At 39.1% G+C, this 20766-nt stretch overlaps 1 protein-coding gene across 4 annotated transcripts in view; it reads right to left on the bottom strand.

Annotated features, from left to right (window-relative positions):
* PTAR1 (protein prenyltransferase alpha subunit repeat containing 1) overlaps positions 1–20766 on the bottom strand; it is a 180730-nt gene that overhangs the window by 141891 nt on the left and 18073 nt on the right. For all 4 annotated transcript variants that reach the window (XM_048851822.2, XM_048851821.2, XM_048851823.1 and 1 more), the window contains exons 3-5: positions 19537–19603; positions 12988–13092; positions 9016–9229 (exon numbers count right to left, since the gene is read on the bottom strand). In XM_048851822.2, coding sequence (XP_048707779.1) covers positions 9016–9229; positions 12988–13092; positions 19537–19603 — 386 coding nt within the window. The remainder of the gene's footprint in view (positions 1–9015; positions 9230–12987; positions 13093–19536; positions 19604–20766) is intronic.

Raw genomic sequence — 20766 nt, 5'->3', positions numbered from 1 at the left:
GGCAGCGGCAGGTGAGTGGTGCGAAGGGGGCATCAACACGACTGGCATGCCCCATGCTCCAGTAAGGCCACGCAGCCTCAGGAGTCCAATTGCACTGGTGGAGCCTGGGCGAGGGGCTGAACTGTCCTTCATGCTGGAGGAATCCCCTTCCAGTGACCACAGTGGTGCCATCGATGCCTGTATCTGCCTGCTGGGAGTCGCCGCTGGAGACTGGTGCCTGGAGTGAGAGGATTGGTGTTGATATCAAGGCGACTGGTGCTGGGAGGGACTGGAGTCGTGACAGGGAGTGCTCCCCCAGGGCAGGCAACCAAAATCTGCGCTGAGAGGATGACTGGTGGGAGGGGAAATGGAGCCAGCAATATGGAGATTGGCACCTCCCCTTAGGCAATCTGCGCTGAGTCTGCGGATTCTGTGATTGCGGTGCTGGTGATTGAGGGAAAGCTCCAGAGGATCTGGGCTGCAACTCCGGAGATCTGTGGCAAGGAGGAAAGCGCTGCCTTGCCTCGGGGGAATCGGCGGCACTCTACTACCCCAAGGGGTCTTAGTGGCTGGCTTGCGCTCCTGGGGAGCCTTTTCCATTTCCTGCGGCATGCATGGTGGGGACATGGGTGGAGGTCTCTGTTCTCTCGGTGCTGGGAGAGTTTGAGAAGTGTTGAATGCCGCCAGGAGTTTGGGTCCCCTACCACTCCCAGGAGTCGGTGGTGGATCCTTTAAGGGGCTAAGGGCCCCAACCCGGGAGGCATGCCCACATGGCTCTGGAGTGGCTGGGCGGCCCTGAACTGAGTCCTTTGCCCGATGGCCCATGGCCCTTCTTGGTCAGTGCTGGGGAGCCATGCTTCTTGGTTTTCTTTTTTGGCACCAGCAACGGGGAGCGGTCCTGCGTGGAGCCTGGTGCCGGTTCTGTGCTGCGCACTGAAGCCGAGTTACTAGGCGAGTCTTGGCGAGATAGCCTGGAAGCTGGACAAAGGGCTGCCTTCATGAGGAGAGCCCGCAAATGAATATCCTGCTCTTTCTGCATCCTGGGTCAAAATTTTTTACAAATATGACACTTGTCCTTCACATGTGATTCCCCCAAGCACTTGAGGGACCTGCTTTGGAGGGTCACTTATAGGCTTAGGCCTGTTACAGTCCATGCAGGGCTTAAACACTGGAGACTGGGGTATGCCCTGCCTGGGGTGAAGTCCCTGCTGGAACTCTAACTTCTAACTACACTTAACAACTACTTAACACTAACTACTGTAAACAAACTATTTACAAAAAGAAAAGGAGTACTTGTGGCACCTTAGAGACTAACCAATTTATTTGAGCATGAGCTTTCGTGAGCTACAGCTCACTTCATCAGATGTATACCGTGGAAACTGCAGCAGACTTTATATACACACAGAGAATATGAAACAATACCTCCTCCCACCCCACTGTCCTGCTGGTAATAGCTTATCTAAAGTGATCAACAGGTGGGCCATTTCCAGCACAAATCCAGGTTTTCTCACCCTCCACCCCCCCACACAAATTCACTCTCCTGCTGGTGATAGCCCATCCTATTTACAAGGTCCGAAGGCTTGAAGTCAGAAGAGATAAAACTGCTAGCCCTTGCTCCAAATAACCACCACAGGCAGTAAGAAGAAACTGAGAGGGCGTAGGGACGACACATGAGCGTGCACATGGGTACACGCACACCTAGAATGGAATCAACTTGAGCAAGTACTCGAAGAAGAACTAAGATTTGCTTATTTACCATTTACTACAAAAGCGTTTGTAGCTTTTCCACTCTTTACAAAGGAAGGAGTCTCAGAGACCTTCCTCAAGGATGTGAAAGAAGTACCTGTGGAAGGGGTCTAGCACAAGATTGAAATCCCATGGGGGCCTAAAGAGGACAGAGTGACAGCTTTAAAAAAAAAGTGCTAGTGAAAAGTTGGGAGGGAAAAAAAAAAAATCTAGTCTAACAGAGGAGTTGCTTCTACCTACTGGGAGAGTGGCAAACTACTAAACAAAGTCTTCCAAACTCCTTCACAGGAGGAACAACTCCAAATACTTCACATTCATCCTCTGTTCATCTGCTAGAACTTGAAATATGATATGTACTCTCTGTCTGGGATAGCATGAAAAAATTGAGAACAACTGTACTGAGAACAACTGAATTGTACTTAGCCTGTCAAAAACCTTACAGGGCTTGAATGAGGTGTCCATGATTATAAAGGATACAGTGAAAACTCCTTCCTTTTTATCATGCTACCATATAAAAGAGGGACATTGAGTCTTTCAGTGAAATGAATGGCCAGTAAATTTAGAACCAAGAGAAATACTATTTAATTCAGGATACAATCAGTCTGTAGTAACACATTACCAGAGAACATCTGAAATACTGCGGCTGGATTGTGATCAGAGGAAGTCCACTGATATTCAATGGGAGGGAGAACATCAGGTGCAGGATTTGAGTAATGAAAATTTAGACTCCTGAGCAGAGGCTGGCCTCTCTTCACCCCTTACTCAGGGGAGTATCATTCTGAAACAGATGGGAGATATGCTCACCTGCAGATCTTAAAAATAGAATTTGCAATGGAAAGCGTCCTGCCATTTCAACAATGGAGTTACTTCCAAGGTCTTTCATAATATGTTAAAAAGACTTGAGGGCCAAAATATGGGAAGTGCATCATTCCACAAAAAGGAAAAGACATTGTTTGAATGTTTACAGATCGATGGCTATTGATGATTTACAGTGAGAGCTACTGTTAAAAAAGCAAACCACACTGTATAGGAAGATGTTGGTGGAATGTATCTGATTTACTAAGCTACTCATTGATGGATACCAAACACTTTTAAAAAGGGATTTAATAACCCTTTTTTCCTGGAAAGAATTTCAACCAGTAAAATAATGTTCTAAATACTAGACTATAGATTGTGATAGAAACCAAATAATTAGGGCTGTCAATTAATTGCAGTTAACACAAGTGATTAATGCAAAACAAATGTGACTAGCTTAAAAAAATAGGTGTGATCAGTTTTAATTAAATTTAAATAAAATATCAATTTATATTATAAATATTTTGGATGTTTTTCTACATTTTCAAATATATTGATTTCAATTACAACACAGAATACAAAGTGTACAGTGCTCACTTTATATTTGATTACAAATAATTGCAATATAAAAAAGATTAGAAATAGTATTTTTCAATTCACCTCATACAAGTACTATAGTGCAATCTCAATCATGAAAGTGCAACTTACAAATGTATAATTATTATTTACATAACTGCACTCAAAAATAAAACAAAGTCCACTCAGTCCTACTTCTGGTTCAGCCAATCGATATGACAAACAAGTTTGTTTACATTTGCTTGCTTATTTACAAAGTCATCTGAAAGCAAAAACAGACGTTCGCATGGCACTGTTGTAGCCGGCACTGCAAGGTATTTATTTACATGCAGGGTGGATAAAAATCAATAGGATTTTTTTGATAAAATGCTTTTTGAGGAAAAAACCTATTATAGCTCAAAGATATCTCATCATGGAATAGAGATTATAAATTCTAATTCTATAGTATGAGACAATATATTCATGTAATTTTTAAGAAAAGTTTTGTAAATGAGTTTCAATAGTTCATGGATTAGCAACCCAATTTTATGGGGTTCCAGGGGCTTCTGCATTAATCTTTCTATCTACCCAATGGGACTCAGTGCTCAGTCTGGAAGATACCATCAAAGATGCTTAGTTTTGCAGTTCTCAAACTGTGGATTTGTGTCTCCAGAGGTAACATGTTTCTTAACAGCAAAAATGTGGTTGGTTGGTAGGTAGGTAGGATGGGGGTGGGAGGGAAGAGAGAAAGAAAGGTGAGAAATAGTTAAATAAAACAATTTAAATGTCTGTCGGTGATGTTCTCCTCCTAATACAGCATGGCAAAAAAATCCTCCAAATAATAATGATTAACTTTTTGAATTGGAGATAGTTCACCTCCCAGTGACATAGTGTACCTTCTAAATATGAAACCTATATGTATTAAGGTTATAAAAACCAACAAGAATGCACTTTTATGTAGAAATCCATGATTAAATCGAGTCTTCCTGACTAGTGATTTAAATCAAATCCAACCTGTTATATTCCAGATATGCTAAATATTCATATGCCCCTTTATGCTTCAACTTGTCGGCTCTAAAATTTTACATTGTTTTGGTTTTGACTGAAGTAAAAAAAAAAATTCTACATTTGTAGAATGCACTTTCACGATAAAGAGATTACACTATAGTACTTGTATGAGGTGAAACAAAAATAATTTTTCAATTTTTTACAGTGCAGATATTTGTAATAAAAATATAAGGTGACCACTGTACACTTCGTATTCTGTAACTGAAATCAATATATTTAAAAATGTAGAAAAACATCCTAAAATATTTATAATAGAATACCAATGTAAAATTTATTATTGTTTAACAGTGCAATTAAAACTGAGATTAATTGCAACTTTTTTTTTAATCATTTGACAGCCCTACAAATAATGTGTTCAATAGCCCAACTATATAATTTAAAGTGGCTAACCAGTGAATTTTCAGACAGGCTTTTTAACTGAACTGTAAGAAATACCTAGAACACTGAAGTTGTACTTACGATATATATAAATTTTTGCCGATACTAATACTGATGTGTTTTCTGTTCAGTCAGAGATGCAATTTTTTGGAAACATTTCTAAATAACTAGAACTGATTTCTGGAGAGATTGGTAAATCTGGCTTCTTCTACTTCAACATCACATAAAAATGCATCTAGAACTACATGATAAGCTTCTTTAAAGGATTTAATCTCTATATTTTCTCCATCTGGAAACTTTAATTTAACTGAAGTCAGTGGGAGCCTTTTCATTTACAACAAAGGTCTCTGGATGTGTCTGTTAGGCATAATCAGAGTTCGTTGCACTAGTCCAGGGGTCGGCAGCACGCGAGCTAACTTTCAGTGGCATTCACACTGCCTCGGTCCTGGCCACCGGTCTGGAGGTCTCTGCATTTTAATTTAATTTTAAATGAAGCTTCTTAAACATTTTAAAAACCTTATTTACTTTATATACAACAACAGTTTAGTTATATATTAAAGGCTTATAGAAAGAGACCTTCTAAAAACATTTCAATGTATTACTGGCATGCAAAACCTTAAATTAGAGGGAATAAATGAAGACTCCGCACACCACTTCTGAAAGGTTGCCGACCCCTGCACTCGTGTCTGCCCAAACCAACTCTTCTCCACCTACAGAATCACTACTGTGAACAAAGTCTCTCCCTCTTCTTCCAGCTCTGATTATTAAACATGGCTTCTCAGAAGAAAAATCTGTGCACACACTGTGCAGTATGATTCTGTACTACAGACATACTAGAAAACCAGAGGATCTCAATGTGCTTTGCCTAGCTCATTTGGAAAAGAGAGTTTACATTCTCATTTTACAGATCAACAAATTGAAGCACAGAGAGATTAAAATGACTTGCCCACAGTCACACAGGAAAATCTGTGGCAGAGTCAGGAATAGAAGCCTGAACTCCTGACTCCCAGTCCTATGCTTTAACCACAAGACCATCCTTCCTTCCTCTCTCTGGCAGATGTAATTTGTAGTTTTAGAGATTTTTACTAAAAGCAATGGCAGCCTCAAGAGCTGTTTAAGAAAACCCAACCTTTTAAGTAATTTGTGCCTGTGCTGCGCACACTGCATTTGACTAAGTTTTATGAGATGATCAGACTTTTTACTTAAAATGAAAGATTAAAAAAAAAAAAAGTTCCCCAAGCCTCTTGAGACCTACCTAGAAAACCCACTGTCTGTAGAACATAGCAAGGATCTTCCACTGTTGTGGAGTCTATCTAAGAAGTAATTGGAGGCAACAGAACTCAAGCATTGATGAAGGCTAAACAATCTTTTGTTACCATCCAATTCTCTGAGAGCCCAAGACTATGTCTAGACTGATCACCGAAGACAATTGTGTTTAAAGGTATAATGTTCAATGCATCCTTTACCATTCACCACAAGAGATGAGTTATTCTCCAGCTAACCAAAGTGAGAAGGTATCTGCAGCTTCTTGACTGACTAGCTTTGATGGGGGAAGCGTCTCTTTTTTGTCTTCCATGGTAAGACAAGTACAAGGAGCTTCCATCCTGCTCCAAACAGAGAATAGATACAACAGAAATGGAGTGAGTTTATCCCCATCTTAGCATTTGCCTTTGTTACTATAAACACCACTGCCACCACATAAATCTCAGCTTCCTCCCGTATTTGGTTATTCTGAGAACCTTTCTTTATGCCCCAGAGAGATGCCCCCAACCTCTTTTATATCCTAGGTTGAAGTTAGTAAGACTCACTTGACCAGATGTCAGATAGAGCCAGCAAAAAGAATTCTGCATTTCAGGATTCTAATACCAGACAAAGTTAGTCATTAAGAGAAAGACCTGCATGCAGGGTACTCCACCCCATTACAATGGCCTTTTTGCTGACTAGGTCAATCCATCACAAAGCCAGCCCGCGTAACCTAAATCACATATATTCTGTAGGATTGAGCCATTTGAGTTACCATCTCTTACTGTGAGCCATGTGTACAAATGATTTAATTCTGCAAGCAGATAATATATTTAAAGCCTGTAGTAAGGTTACTGGGTAAACTCTAAGCTTTTTTTTTTTTTAATTTAAAAAATAAAATAAAGTGAGATTTTTAGGATCAAAGACAGACAATATTTACCTTTTAGTGAATGAGACTGAAGCGCTGGTTATAATTTTGTAACATCAACTACATTTACGGCCAAACTGTACCCTGAGATTTTTTATATCCTTCGAAGAATAAAGTATATTAGAATGAACTTCAAAACGTTCTAGATTTAGAAAAAATATAATTAAAAAACCCAACAGCTTTTTAGGACAGTTTACAATATTGTAAATGTTAATAATAATATTTTTGGGCTAAATTTTTCAAGGAGCCTCAACTTGGATGCAAAACTGCAAGTGCTAGTAGTTGTGAGGGTAACAAACCAACCAAGCCAAATATGAAGAGTTCTAGCTACCTAATTTTTGGTCACAATCAGGCAGGTTTACATTTAAATATTATAATTGGCATTCACAGTGAATTAAATACATTTAACTGATCAAAGGTACAAAATTAGAAAAAAACCCTACAAAATTATGGTTCTTTATGGGGGGGAAGGTGGGAGTGTCAGGTCTCCTTTTTTCCCACTTATCTTTTCTTTTCGTTAATTCTTTTCAGGGTGTTCATGCACAAATACATCAAATTAAAAATGTCCTTTTTACAATTCTATGTATTTATTCCCTAGATTATAGGTATGTCCTGAGACTTCCAACCTCCCTCGTTCTCTCTCTCCCTCAAGTTTAACAGCCCCCCGAGTTCCCACAAACACCTCTAATGCAGCATGGCAATAATGCCTCTGAAGTGCTGCATCAGCAATTGTCACAAAGGATTCTGGGATCAGCATAAAGATCTTTCCTAAGGATTAAAAGGAGACCAGTAGGGAAACTGGGATGATTGCAAAGATGGATGGAAGACAAAGGGAAGAGGGAGTTTCAGAACATAAATTTAAAACAAAAAATAAAAATGAGCTGGTGTGTGACCTGTGTTTCCTTCACGGCCATAATTATTTGTGAATTGCCATTGCTCAGTGCAATTCACATAGCTGTACACGAATGGAAACAACAGACAAATTCTAAATCCAAGGAGAGCTACTTGTGTCAAGCTGCAGCCTCTCTCTTTACCTATTTTGATAGTCTAAAGCTATGAGAACAGTAGCTGCAAAAGCATTTGAGATGGTGCCCCGTCCTTCAAACAACTGCTGCCACTTAATTGCACTGAAATTTAAAAAAACAGACACACACACACACACACAAAATACAGCCATCAAGGGCTTGTCTAAGAGTCCTCAATTCCTGATGAATAAACCCCCCAAATTCCGTAGTTCTGAATTTTGCACACCCACCTTTTATTTGAGAGACAGATGGGAGAGCTGCTGGATGGTCTGACTACCTCACACTTTTCAGGTTATTATGGAATACGTACAGTTTTTTAAAAATGTTCTCAGGTGAAAAAGTATAAGCAAAATGACCTCCCAGGCTGCCAGTGATAGGCCCAGAACAGATTTTGTGGTTCTACACAGTCAGCACTCTCCTCTCAAATAAAAATAAAAATAGAACCCACACAGATGAGGTGATGGTAGTGAAAGAATGCAGAGTCAGGAACAGCTACCATGGAAGGTCAGAGCATCAGCATAATAAAGGCATTGAACTCACCTTACAGCTGAGAAATCACAGTGTAAAAGTAATTAGAAAATTGTACTTTTTATTTTAGATTATGTCACATGTCAACAACTTCACCTTCCTGTAGGCCTTCAGTGCATTCCATTTTTGGATGAACCATATGGACATGCCTGAGGTGCAACTAGAAGATTTTCACAAGACATCACCACTGAAGTTGATAAGGCATATTTAAGGCCAGTTAGTCTGTTCTGCCAGTTTGATGTATTGCTGATTTATTAAACTCAGCATAAACTGGGATGAAGGGTGTCCTTGAATTTCATGAAAATGCTTATAAGCACCACTTTTCTGTTTCTGAATTGCCTGTCTCTTTATCCTATACTAGTCCTCTATGCACACATTCTGACATCACAAAATGACATGAAAGAACACTGGTAGTGAAACTAAAAGGGGAATATTAAGAGTATTGGAATGACATCTGTTGCATAATATCTTTTGTTCTAATGGGCTCCTACAGATTACACCAGCACAGAATTTATGCTCAGGCCTCTGCTTCATCTCCCAGACTCTCATTTACCCTCTATCAATTAAGCACCAACAGATGGGTGCAAGTTATATTGATCAGAACATGACAAAGCAACAGAACAGTCCTTGTCCCTGGAATGCTTATTCTTCTAAAGCATTAATTGTGTACATCAGTTTAACACCACCTCTTTCACAGCACATTGCTTTATGATGATCCAGATTTAAAATGTATAAATTCTGCTTAGGCGTTTATACATTCCAGTATTGTACCTTGACATCCAGTTTTCCCAAACGCTGTAAAATCCAGATACGGTGGGACCAGGCATTGTAGTTGCTTGGGTATCTCCCAGCAGCTTCACAGCAGACATCCATTTCCTCCTGCACTAATCGTTGAATTCTTTCCACAGGCATTGTTCCCAAGTTCCCTTTAGTTACAAGAGTTGGCAAGGAGTTTTCCTGAATTAGTTGTTGCAGCACCCATCGTCTGGTTAAATGGTGTAGAGGGTTAACAATGCAAAAGCAGTTTTAAGAGAAAAAAACATTTTGTTCCTTATTTCACTATATAAATTGACCAAAATATGTGGAGTTTTCCATCATCTTAATTCAGGGTAAACTGGAGGTTGGGGGAAGAAACAGACTAAACATAAAACCTGTGAGCTATTCAGATACAGAAAGTCTTCAGTTAATGGACACATTTAACAGTGTCTAACTTCAGCTCTCTTTTTTATTTATGGTTATTGGTCATATCCAATCTTGAGAATTTGGGGAAGTCAATAAAAAAAAAGTTACCAAAATAACTGAATATACAAAATTCGCCAAAAAAAATCATGGAATATTTAAATAAGATTTTGAAGAATTCCCTTTTCACAAGACATCCATCGTGTTAAAGTGAGGTTTTATGCTGAAAAGGGATTATGTACAAATACATTCTTACTCAACAGATCTGCACCCTGTGTGGATTCAGTTATATCTACTGACTTTAGTCACAAAAGAAAAAAAGACTTCACTGCTTTTTACTCCTTAGCCCCGCAGAGTCACTACAGCTAAGAGCAATTGAATGGGATTCTATTTCTTCTTGTGTATCATTAACAGAACTGTTTACTAATTTCCAATCAGTTACACTTGTGCTACACTGAAAGCAATGGACGTACACAGGCATCAATTTCTCCTGCAGAACCCTTTATTACTGGTGATGATATAGAAGGAATAAATAAAAGAAACCCAGCTTAACTCGGAGGTCCCAGGCAGAGATTGCTGGGCTAGCAGTTAGGAAAAAAAACACCTTTTTACTAGGAAATTAGTCACATTTAAGCTGGAATTGTTGAGACAAACAGATTCCCCCATTGTATTTTATTTGTAATAGGCACTTTAGAGTAGAATTGCATTTTAAGAAAGTCACTGCCTCAAAACTACAACAGATGTACTGACTGCTTAGACAACCTTTGTGTCAAAGTAAAGCTGCTAACAAGTATATTTGTCCTATCAAATTAATTTCAAATATCTTTTATTAAAAAAGGTATTGCAGACATAGGATGGTCAACGACAGCATGTAAACAGATAGTGCTGCAAGAGGGGATTCTATGGAAAGCTGAGTGGAACTCTCGATCAGGACCTACAAGCTTTAACAGCTGAGACCGAAAAAGTTACTCCCTTTTATCCACTTTGGTAGCATTTGAAATGACAGTGAGCCAACACAATGTCATTCCATCTGCTTGAAGAAAGGTGAACTTTTTCCTTAATAAAGCTTTAAAAATTAAAGTTAACCAGTCAAAAATAGCTTATTCATAAGATTACAAAATTGTATAAAACTCACTAAGTGACAGCATCAACTTGAAATCTAACTGGTTTAACAAAAGTGGTTTCAGGTACTCCATCTGCTCCACAGTCTTTCTGCCAACTTTTGTTATTTTACATTCTCCTGCCCTGTCCCCCCCGCTTCTTTTTTAAGAATGTCTCTCTCCCCCGATTAGTGTGTGCAAAACCCACGTCAAGAACAGAAGAAACTTGCTGACCAAATACTGTATAGGAGAAACATTAAAAACTAACTATATATAAATATCATTCAGTAACCTTGGCTGTTACTTAGAAAACAATAGTAGATAAAATTTTGAGAGGGGAATGTGATTTTTAAATTGACTGCCTCTCTAATCTGAGATCAAGAACACTGGATCACGCCTGTTATTCGTAAGTTTGCTTCTGATATGACATTCATTGTAGCTGAAGGAGGGCAGCAGGTCAAACCACAATCTTTGATTACTTCATTTAGAAGAGCAGATCCATGTCACAAATGCAGCAAAACCTATGATACCCAAACATGTTTTTTTTGCTGCTCACATACCTCAAAGTGCCAAAATGCAAAAGTGGGACATAGTGAGTGACAAAGACCCAAAATGAGAGACAAAATCTGTTTATGCAGGAAAATTAAATGGCCAAAGAGTCATTCCTTTAACATAAATAAAGCATAAAATAACTAACTTCTGATTCTTTATTTCCAGGTAAATAACTTTTAATACTAAATGTGAAGGGCAAAAATGTGTGTGAAGGAACACCTGACTTTTCTTTATTTCTTAAGAATGTCACTGTTTGAGAACGACATACTTGACTTCAGGTACATTATATATTACATGGTGCAGTTAATAGTCCAGCATTGTCTAACATGAAGGAGTTTGAGGCAGCTATCACTAAATCATGGCACTTGCAACTTATTTCTCTCCTCTCCATCACATCTACCTTCCTTTTCATTTTGTATAATGTAGTTACATAAAGCAAAGCAGTCAAATAGCGTGAATAAAGTAGAGGTGGTAAAAAGAAATTGCAGGATTAGAAAGTTAAAAACCAGCATAACTACAATTAAATTCTTCAATTCTGGTTCCACACCAACACTATTAAAGCAAAATACCAGAAAGGGATGTGTGCGTGCATGTGTGTCTAACTAATCCTGGCAGAATTCAATTTTTTTCTATTTTTACTTTTAAGATTTTCTTTTGATTTTCATTTTTACAGCTGTGGTGGGTAGGGTTGGGGACAGGGCAGTATTAACACTACGGTTGCAGGGAACTCTCTGTGTGGCTGAGGACACCAGGGTACAACATGTGGGGGAGGCTGCAGTTGTCCTGGCCCAGTGGAGCAGAGACCCCTGGTCAGGACTGTAAGAAGGAGGAGGAGCCCCCACCTCAAAGGGAAGTCCACCCCGCTGCTGAACAGTTTCTGCCTGGGAATGGCTCTGACACTCCTAGATAGTGAGTGAGTGGATGAGGCTGTGACAACAGAGCTGCAGAGGGCTCCCTGCATGGTTACAGGGCCAGTGACACTGGATCCCTGAAGGCACAAGGTCTGAGGAAGGCTGGGCTCCCGGTGGGGTGTAGTAGAGACCCCTAGTCAGTGCCATGAGGAGGAACTGTCCCTGGCTGCAGGGGACACCACATCACTGCTGAATGGCTTGTGGTCAGGGACAGAGCCATTCAGCAGTGGGGTGACCTCCTCCACAGCCAGGGACAAGGACAACAACTTCTCGCAGATCTGGCTAGGGTCTCTGCTCCACTGGGCCAGAACTACATCCTTCCCCTACCATATGCCTGCAGGCATCAGGCGTCACCAGCCCCAAACACCACCAGGAGTGTGGGAGCCATCCCGAGGCATTTGGGATTTGATGCATTTGACTGAGCACTGGGTTGCTTTTTTATTTTAGAAAAATACCTTTTGTTATTGCTCAGTAAGGGAGACATTGTCATTGCATAATCCCATGGCTGGTGAAAATATAGTCATAAGGAAAAATATCAGAGTACAGTAATGGGATATAACCTAGCTACAATTACAAAATTTATTTTTTAATGTATCCTGGTTCTCTGGCAGGTCTACAATATAAACAGGTTAATGGCAAATAAAAAAAAGTAAAATATGGAAAACCTAGCATTAATTTGATGGCAATTTTCAAGCAGTCACACTGGGAATACAAAACGAAGAAAAAATTACACACCACTCTAGTTATATTAAAAGACATGTAACATGCAGAAACACATATTTGACTTGAACACTAAGTCCTACACATAGTTGATCAGATTCTTAAAAAAAAAAAAAAAGAGCAATGAATTTTACACTAGATTGTTTGGAAATCTGCTGTTTCCAGATGCTTGCCTCCATTCACCAGCTTCCCTACCCCAAACTCAGATAGAAGTATGAAAATATATTGGGGGGGAAGGCGGGGAGGGAAGGGAAGGAAAGGGAAGAGAAAAAAAGAGAAACCTGTGAATCCATGTTTCTGGGCTTTTCGGAAACTTAGTTAATGCCAGTTTTCCAAGATGTAAATCCTTAACTGGACTTAAAGTGCCAGATAATATTAGTTCTTTCCTGCGAAAGAAAAAAACATTCCATTTGTACACCTAATTTAAGGGTGCATGTCATTTTCTTTGAAACATAATACAGCCAACTATGATATCCAGAATATAAACCTTAAAAATTACAAAAACTTCAAATTGATAAAGCCATTTTACTGTAACAAGATAGAGTGTTTTCAAAGTAAAAATCTGTGTTCTATGTTTTGAATTGGACAAACGGTCTATATTTCTGTCCATGGTAATTCATCCTGAAATGATGACCCAACTTTACAAAGTGGATCTGTTCCTGAGTTGCACAATATTTTGCAGTAGAAAACTTAACATGTGCTATCATTGGCATACAAAACAATTTTTTGACTGATTAAGGTTAATTTTATACACCCTAGAGCTATCTTCCAAAGCCTTCCCATAAGATATACACATTTCAAAAAGACAGTTATGCACAAGCAAGCTTCACTGATGTCAACAGAAGTTACATATATGTAATTGATAATTAAAAGCTACAAAAGACAAGCACTCATGAAATTACTATTGTGATTCAAGACAGTAGCATCACTATTATTTTACATTTTAAAAGCATCTTAATGAAATAATTCTCTACACAAATATAAATAGATTGAAACAGGGTTTAAGGTTGGTATTAGGAATCACTAACTTAGAGGCCAAAAAAAAAAAAAAAATTATATATCTCAATTAAAAGTTACTGTAGGGTTGTTTTTGCTGGTTTTTAAAATCAATTTGGAAAGCCAGACAATTCTAGGTTTAGTTACTCGTTAACATAATATTTAGTAAAAGACTTCCCAAACCTTAATTCTCATCCTGTCTGTCACAACCCCTCCCCTGCACACTTGTGAGACAGACACATTATGGTGAAATCTTTGAGAAGCCTGAAGCTATATGGATTTCATATCAGTCCAGACACCTGCATAGCAATGAGATGCTGCCGGCACAAAGCTCGATTCTGAGCACTGGGAGACCTGAGCACTGGGAGCACTGAGAACCCTTAAGCATATGCTTAGATAAGAATGAGTAGTTCAATGAAAGTAAAGAAAAAAATGCCTAACGTATTTCCACAGAGGTCTGATTTAATTCCCCCATGCATGTCTAAAGAATGAAAGGAGGTTGAAAATTTTCATTCTAAAAGATGTCAATGTGACAGCACTAGTAAATGAAGTCAGTTATTTCTAGAACAACCAGATCTTTTAAATGAGAAACTAGGACAGCTACTTCAGAACAGGACGGAAAAAAGGGGAAAGTATGGCATAGGATGGCTTAACTGATGGGAGAGAAAAGAGAGCACCCCTTTTTTTTTTTCTCCTTCTTCCCATTACCCTCCCCTGTTTCAGGATTAAAAGCATACCATGTTACAATAAGATGTGGCTGCAAGAAAAACAGTATCCCCTCACTATCCCCTTTACTGTTATCTCCCAGGTCCAAACCTGCAACTGTATTTTTACACTATGGCCCCAATCCAGCAAAGCCTTAAGCATATGATTAACTTTAAGCAAATGAGCATGGTCTCACATTCTAGAATGGAATTACTCATGTCAATGTCCTTAAAGTTGAGCCTGCCTTTAAATGTTTGCTGGATCAGGAGCTATATCGGCGGGCCCAGTTCCATCCACCCACCCACACAACCCTGCTCCCCTGCTCTAAGACCAACTTTATTTATTGCTCTTACGGTCCCTCACCTATGTTTCATATTCTTATATTTTCTATCCTTTTGCCTAGCTATCTCAAAGACGACATGACCATTGTGTAGAAGCTAAATGAATTCTTTCCAGCAGTCTTCACTGCAGTTGATGTGAGGGAGATTTCCACACCTGAGCCATTCTTTTTAGGTGACAAATCTGAGGAACTGTCCCAGACTGAGGTGTAAGTAGAGTAAGTTTTGCAACACATTGATAAATTATACCGTAAGTCACTAGAACCAGATGATATTCACCCAAGAGTTCTGAAGGTACTCAACTATGAAACTGCAGAATTATTACCTTTGGTTTGTAACCTATCGCTTACCAGGTGACTGGAGGATAGCTAATGTAATGCAGATTTTTAAAGAAGGCTCCAGAGGCAATCTTGGCAATTACAGGTTGGTAAGCCTAACTTCAGTATCAGGCAAACTAGTTGAAACTACAACAAAGAACAAAATTATCATGTACAGCTATGTATCTGATAAGTTGGGGAAGAGTCAACATAGCTTTTGTAAAGGAAAATCATGCCTCGCCAATCTATTTGAATTCTTTGCGGGGGTCAACAAGCATGTGGGCAAAGGTGATTTAGTTGATATAGAGTACTTGGACTTTCAGAAAACCTTTGACAAGGTACCAGACCAAAGGCTCTTAAGCGAAGTAAGCAGTCCTGGGATAAAAAGGGAAGGTCTTCTCATGGCTAGATAACTGGTTAAAAGATAGGGCACAAAGAGTAGGAATGGTCAATTTTCATGAGAGAGACGTAATTAGCAGGGTAGTCCAAGAATCCGTACTGGGATCTGTGTGTTGAACATTTTCATACATGATCTGGAAAAAAGGCTTAAGGGTGAGGTGGCAAAGTTTGCAGATGATACAAAATTACTCAAGATAGGTAAGTCCAAAACTGACTGCAAAGAGATCTCACAAAACTGGGTGACTTGACAACAAAATAGTACATAAAATTAAATGCTGATAAGTGCAAAATAATGCACATTGGAAAACAATCTCAACTATACATCCAAAATGCCAAGATCTAAATTAGATGTTACCACTCAAGAAAGATCTTGGAGTCTCTATGGATAGTTCTCTGAAAACATCTACTCACTGTGCAGTGGCAGAAATAAAGCTAACAATGTTAGGAACTATTAGTAAGGGGATAGATAAGACAGTAAATATCAAAATGCTACTATATAAATCCATGGTATGCCCACACTTTGAATACTGTGTGAAGTTGTGGCCACCCCATCTCAAAAGAGATATATTATAATTGGAAAAGGTGCAGAGAAAGGCAATGAAAATTATTGGTGTATAGAACAACTTCCATATGAGGAGAGATTAAAAAAAGACAGGAAAGAGAAAAAGACGACTAAGTGGGGATATGACAGAGGTCTATAAAATCATGAATGGCATGGAGAAAGTGAATAGGAAGTGTTATTTACCCATCACATAACACAATAGGCAGCAGGTTTAAAACTTACACAATGTACGGTCAATCTGTTCAGCTCATTGGCAGGGGATGTTGTGAAGGTCAAAAGTATAAATGGGTTAAAAAAAAAGAATGGAGATAAGTTCATGGAGGATAGGTCCCTCAATGGCTATAAACCAAGATGGTCAGATGCAATCCCATGCTTCGTGTGTCCCTAATCCTCTGACTGCCAGAAGCTGGGACTGGACGACACAGGATGGATTACTTGATAACTGCCTTGTTCTGCTCATTCCTTCTGAAGCAACCTGGCAATGGCCATTGGTCAGAAGGCAGAATATTGGCCTAGATGGACCATTAGTCTGACCCAGTATGCACATTATGTTCTTGTATACTTCCATTAAAAAAAAAAATGGATTCAACTTTCAGCAGCAATACAGCTACAGAGAACATTACTTATAGCAACACCTGAGAAGTTCACATATGGGTTCAATGGTGGTTTTTCTGTTTAAAAGCCTCATGAACTTTATCATTTCAAGAATACCCGAAGATACATTTTTCTCATGATAGCCAACCCTTTACTATGACTGCCACATTTCCTTTTTCTTTAATCAATGACACTTCAAAAATCAGTTCATAGCACCAACCTGGATAATTATATTATAGGCTGGGAAAAAAATACTTGCTTTATCTGGATCTGACAGCTATTCACCACAAATACAGTCTTAATGGGCTGATTTCTTTATTTTTCCAACTGCAAGAAACCTATTGAACTGAGCAAATCTCCATGTCTAAACATTTAAAACCACCTAAATTTAAAGCGGCAATTTCTTGTTTAAAACCCCCCAAACTATTATTTAAAACTGTCCCTGGCCCTTGTGTGCGGGTGGAAAGAATATGGAAAGAGCCTTTCCCCGCTTCTGTGCCCTGGTGCAAGGGGGATCAATTGCTGTCTCTGTGCTTAGGGGAGTGCAATGAACTGCTTCTATTGGGCATCGCCAGGAAGAGGGAGGGAAGTCCCTGCGCCTCCTCTGTGTACACTGGGAAAGTAGGGCTATGCTATGGTCAAGCCTGCACAGTTCCTATGTGGACTGAAAAAATCAGAGGACATGCTTGGGATAGTTCATATCCGCATCCCTTCTCCCATTTAGAGGTATGTCTAAATATCATAGTATGACTCAGAGTCTGATATTCAGCTTGGACGACCAGCCGTGCCATTAGAAAATGGAATATCGGAGTCTCAAAATAATCAAGGTGTGACACCCTGATGGAGGTAAAATTAAAACAATGACAGCTATGGAGAAGGTCAATCTCACGTTTGCAACAAACGAATTAGGGGGAAGTGTGAAGGCGGTACCAATTACAGAAAAGCTGAGGGAAACCCAGCTTAGATGGTTTGGGCATGTGAAAAGATCAGAAGTATGTAGAGGAAACAGGGCACTAAACTTAGAAGTGGAGGGTAAGAGAAGGGTTGGAAGACCCAGAACTATATGGATGGATGTTATACAAAAAGATTTGATTAGCTGCAGAGTATCTGAGGAACTGGCTCAAGACAGACTGGAATGGAGAAGGACTCAAAAAAGCTGACCCCCATATAGAGGGGACTAAGGCTAGAAGCAGCAGCAGCAATGAAGGTCAATCAAGCACCTTCTCTCACAATACTGGAACAAGGAGACATCTAATTAAAAGGCAGAAAACTGCCTTTAATAACTGATAGAAGAAATAGTAACCCTTTCTTTCTCTTTTACACAACATATAATTAACCTGTGGAACTCTTTACCTCAAAACGTTATTGACAGCCAGAACTTAGGAGAAATTTAAAAGATTAGCAGAACTCAAAAAGGGGTTAAGCACTGACATGGGTAACAACTTCCAGTTTCATAAACGGTGGTATAACTTTAAAAAGGGATGTAGTATTCAGGGCAACCATTACTCACTTGACATTAGGAAAAAACTTCCCTTATGAGCAGGTTATTTTATAATTGTCTATTATGTGTATTTCACACATTCCTGTGAAGTATCCGGTATTAGCAACTGCTGGAGATTGCATAGTTGACTAAATAGACCATTACTCCAATACACTTGGTGAAGTCCTGTGTTGTACAGGGAGTGGAATCAAAGTCCTGAATTCTAATCCTGGCTCTGCCAACAACTTGCTATGTCAGGTTGAGCAAATGGCTTCGCTTTCCTGTCTGAGCTTCCCTAAACTATAAAATGAGCACAATGGCAATTTCAAACCTATATGTAAAACAATATAAAAATGCTAAGTACTATTATGATGTTCCTAGGTGACAAGGAGCCCTCAGTTTCCTCTCTTCCCAGGTGGTTGTAAAGAAGAGAATGTGTACGCGTGTTCATTCTAGTAGCCCCTTTCCTCATGGCTGCAGTGGGTAGGGATCTCAGGGTAGGTCTGCATTCTAAACTTACATCAGCACAACTACGTCACTCAAGGGTGTGAAAAATCCACACCCCTGAGCAATGCAGTTATACTGATCTAACCCCCAAGGTAGACAGCACTAGGTTGATGACAGGGTTTCTGCTGCCGACACAGCTACCGCCTCTCATGGAGCTGAATTAGCTTTCTTGTCAGTGTAGTCACATCTTCACTGAAGCACTACGGCACTGGTGCAGCTCTGCCGCTGCAGCATTTTAATTGTACACCTGTCCTAAGAGCATCAGACTGCTCAGTGCTGCCTAGACTGCCCCAGGAGTCAGGCAAAAGTGGAAATACTCTTTAGAGCAAAGCTTCATTTGCATTACCTGTTGTCAGCAAGAGGGAACCAAATGCTGATCAAATGTGAAGTCTGGATGAGTGTGACATCCCTAGCTCTTGAGCAAAATAAAATCTAAGTATTTAACATACTATCTTAATGGATTACATTGAAGGAAGCTACCTATCAATAAATTTTTTGCCAATTACCTTATATAGTCAGTTTAATACCAAAGAATCATAGTTCACATAATTATTCATTGGGGTAACTTCATACAACACATTGACTCGAAATATGCTAGCAAGCAGAGATGCAGTTTTATATTAAATTTGATCCAAGATAAAAATGTTCACCGACACATGAACAGGATCAGTAACCTCTGGTAAAATATATTCTTTATCTTCAGATTAAGGGTTATGCCACTTTATTTGTGCTGAAAATATATATTATTGTACTGTGAAATGCAACAGACTAGCTACAAAGGAAATCAGGAAGGAAAAGATTTTAAAAGTTCTTTCAGCACATCTTATCAAAACAGCAGTGTTAAATCCTACTTAAAACAAAGCTTACGGCAGACTCAGATTTAAGGCGGCTGACCAAGCTCTTTGTGATACCATTTGCTGAGTGCGACATACCTTACATTCCATGCAGTGGTGAAGTCTGGGTTTAGTAGTAGCAGCGTACATGTGATATCTATCAATTCTAAAAGATTTAAAAAAAAAAATCCATGAATGATTAACAGTGGTAAAATAAAACATCAAAACTTCTCCCCTCTTTATGCCCCCATACTTTTTCAAAGCCTCTTCTCTCTGACTCGTTCTTATTGCAATACACCTCTGGGAAATATTGCTGAGTTCCAGTCCAGAGAAAGAGGTAGCTCAAACTGGAAGGATGACACACAGTTGGTTTAGTTTCTTCTCCTTCCATGTTGAGTACTTAAAATAAGTACCCACCTCTTGGGTTCACTGACCTCTACAAACTCCACTATAATGACTTGGAATCATGGTTCTCCTCCCCCTGGACAACTATGATTCAAAAAGACAATATTCTTACGTGAATTAAAAGCTACTGGATAGCTCTGAAACAGAGAGCTTGTATGGGATCTTTGAGCATTCTAGTCCATTTAGTTATTAAAATTGAAATACACTGTGTGACTTAAACACATGCAAAGTTCTTAAAATTGTTGAAAAATTGTTGATTGAGATCTTAACACTCAAAACTACAATCATCTCCTGGAACAGCAAAACTCTTTAAGAACTCTGCACTGCAGATAGCAATTCGCTATAGCTATTCTATGCTACATACTTTTACCTGCAACTAAATAACCACTACAAAAATTGCACCTATGGAAGGGGAAAATCCCCTACAACTATGGATTAGTAACAGAGAACATCAAAAATTTAGTAAGTTGCACAACTATGTAACAGAAAATATTTTTAAAAGACTCTGAATAGGCTGCCTCTCCAAAGATTGAGATACTGTGACTAATCACTAAATAAGAAACAGACATACCCATAAACATTTGTTTTTCTACTCCCCTTTAGACACTGCAGACTCTAAATTTCTACATATATTTAATGATGTAATAAAACTGGAAGCAGCTATGTGGGTGGCTGACAAACAGAAGAGTTATTCTATTCTAGCCTTTCCTTTCCTTTCCCTCCTGTATTTTGCTGCACTAATCAATTAGTTTGATGCCTACCTAGGTAAAAAACACTTAGTGTTATATGCCACCTCTCATAAAACACAGTGATAATTCTCAGTGTCTCAGGTTTGGTTCTTTAACTCTTTCTTCCAAAAGTCACAAAATCAGGTCAATTAAATCTTCCCCGGCATTACAATTCTTAAATATAAATGAGCTGGGT

This window comes from Caretta caretta, chromosome 5, assembly GCF_965140235.1.
Source record: "Caretta caretta isolate rCarCar2 chromosome 5, rCarCar1.hap1, whole genome shotgun sequence".
NCBI classification, from domain to species: Eukaryota; Metazoa; Chordata; order Testudines; family Cheloniidae; genus Caretta; species Caretta caretta.
Note: the sequence above shows the minus strand (reverse complement) of the source record. Positions and strands in the feature narration are given on the sequence as shown.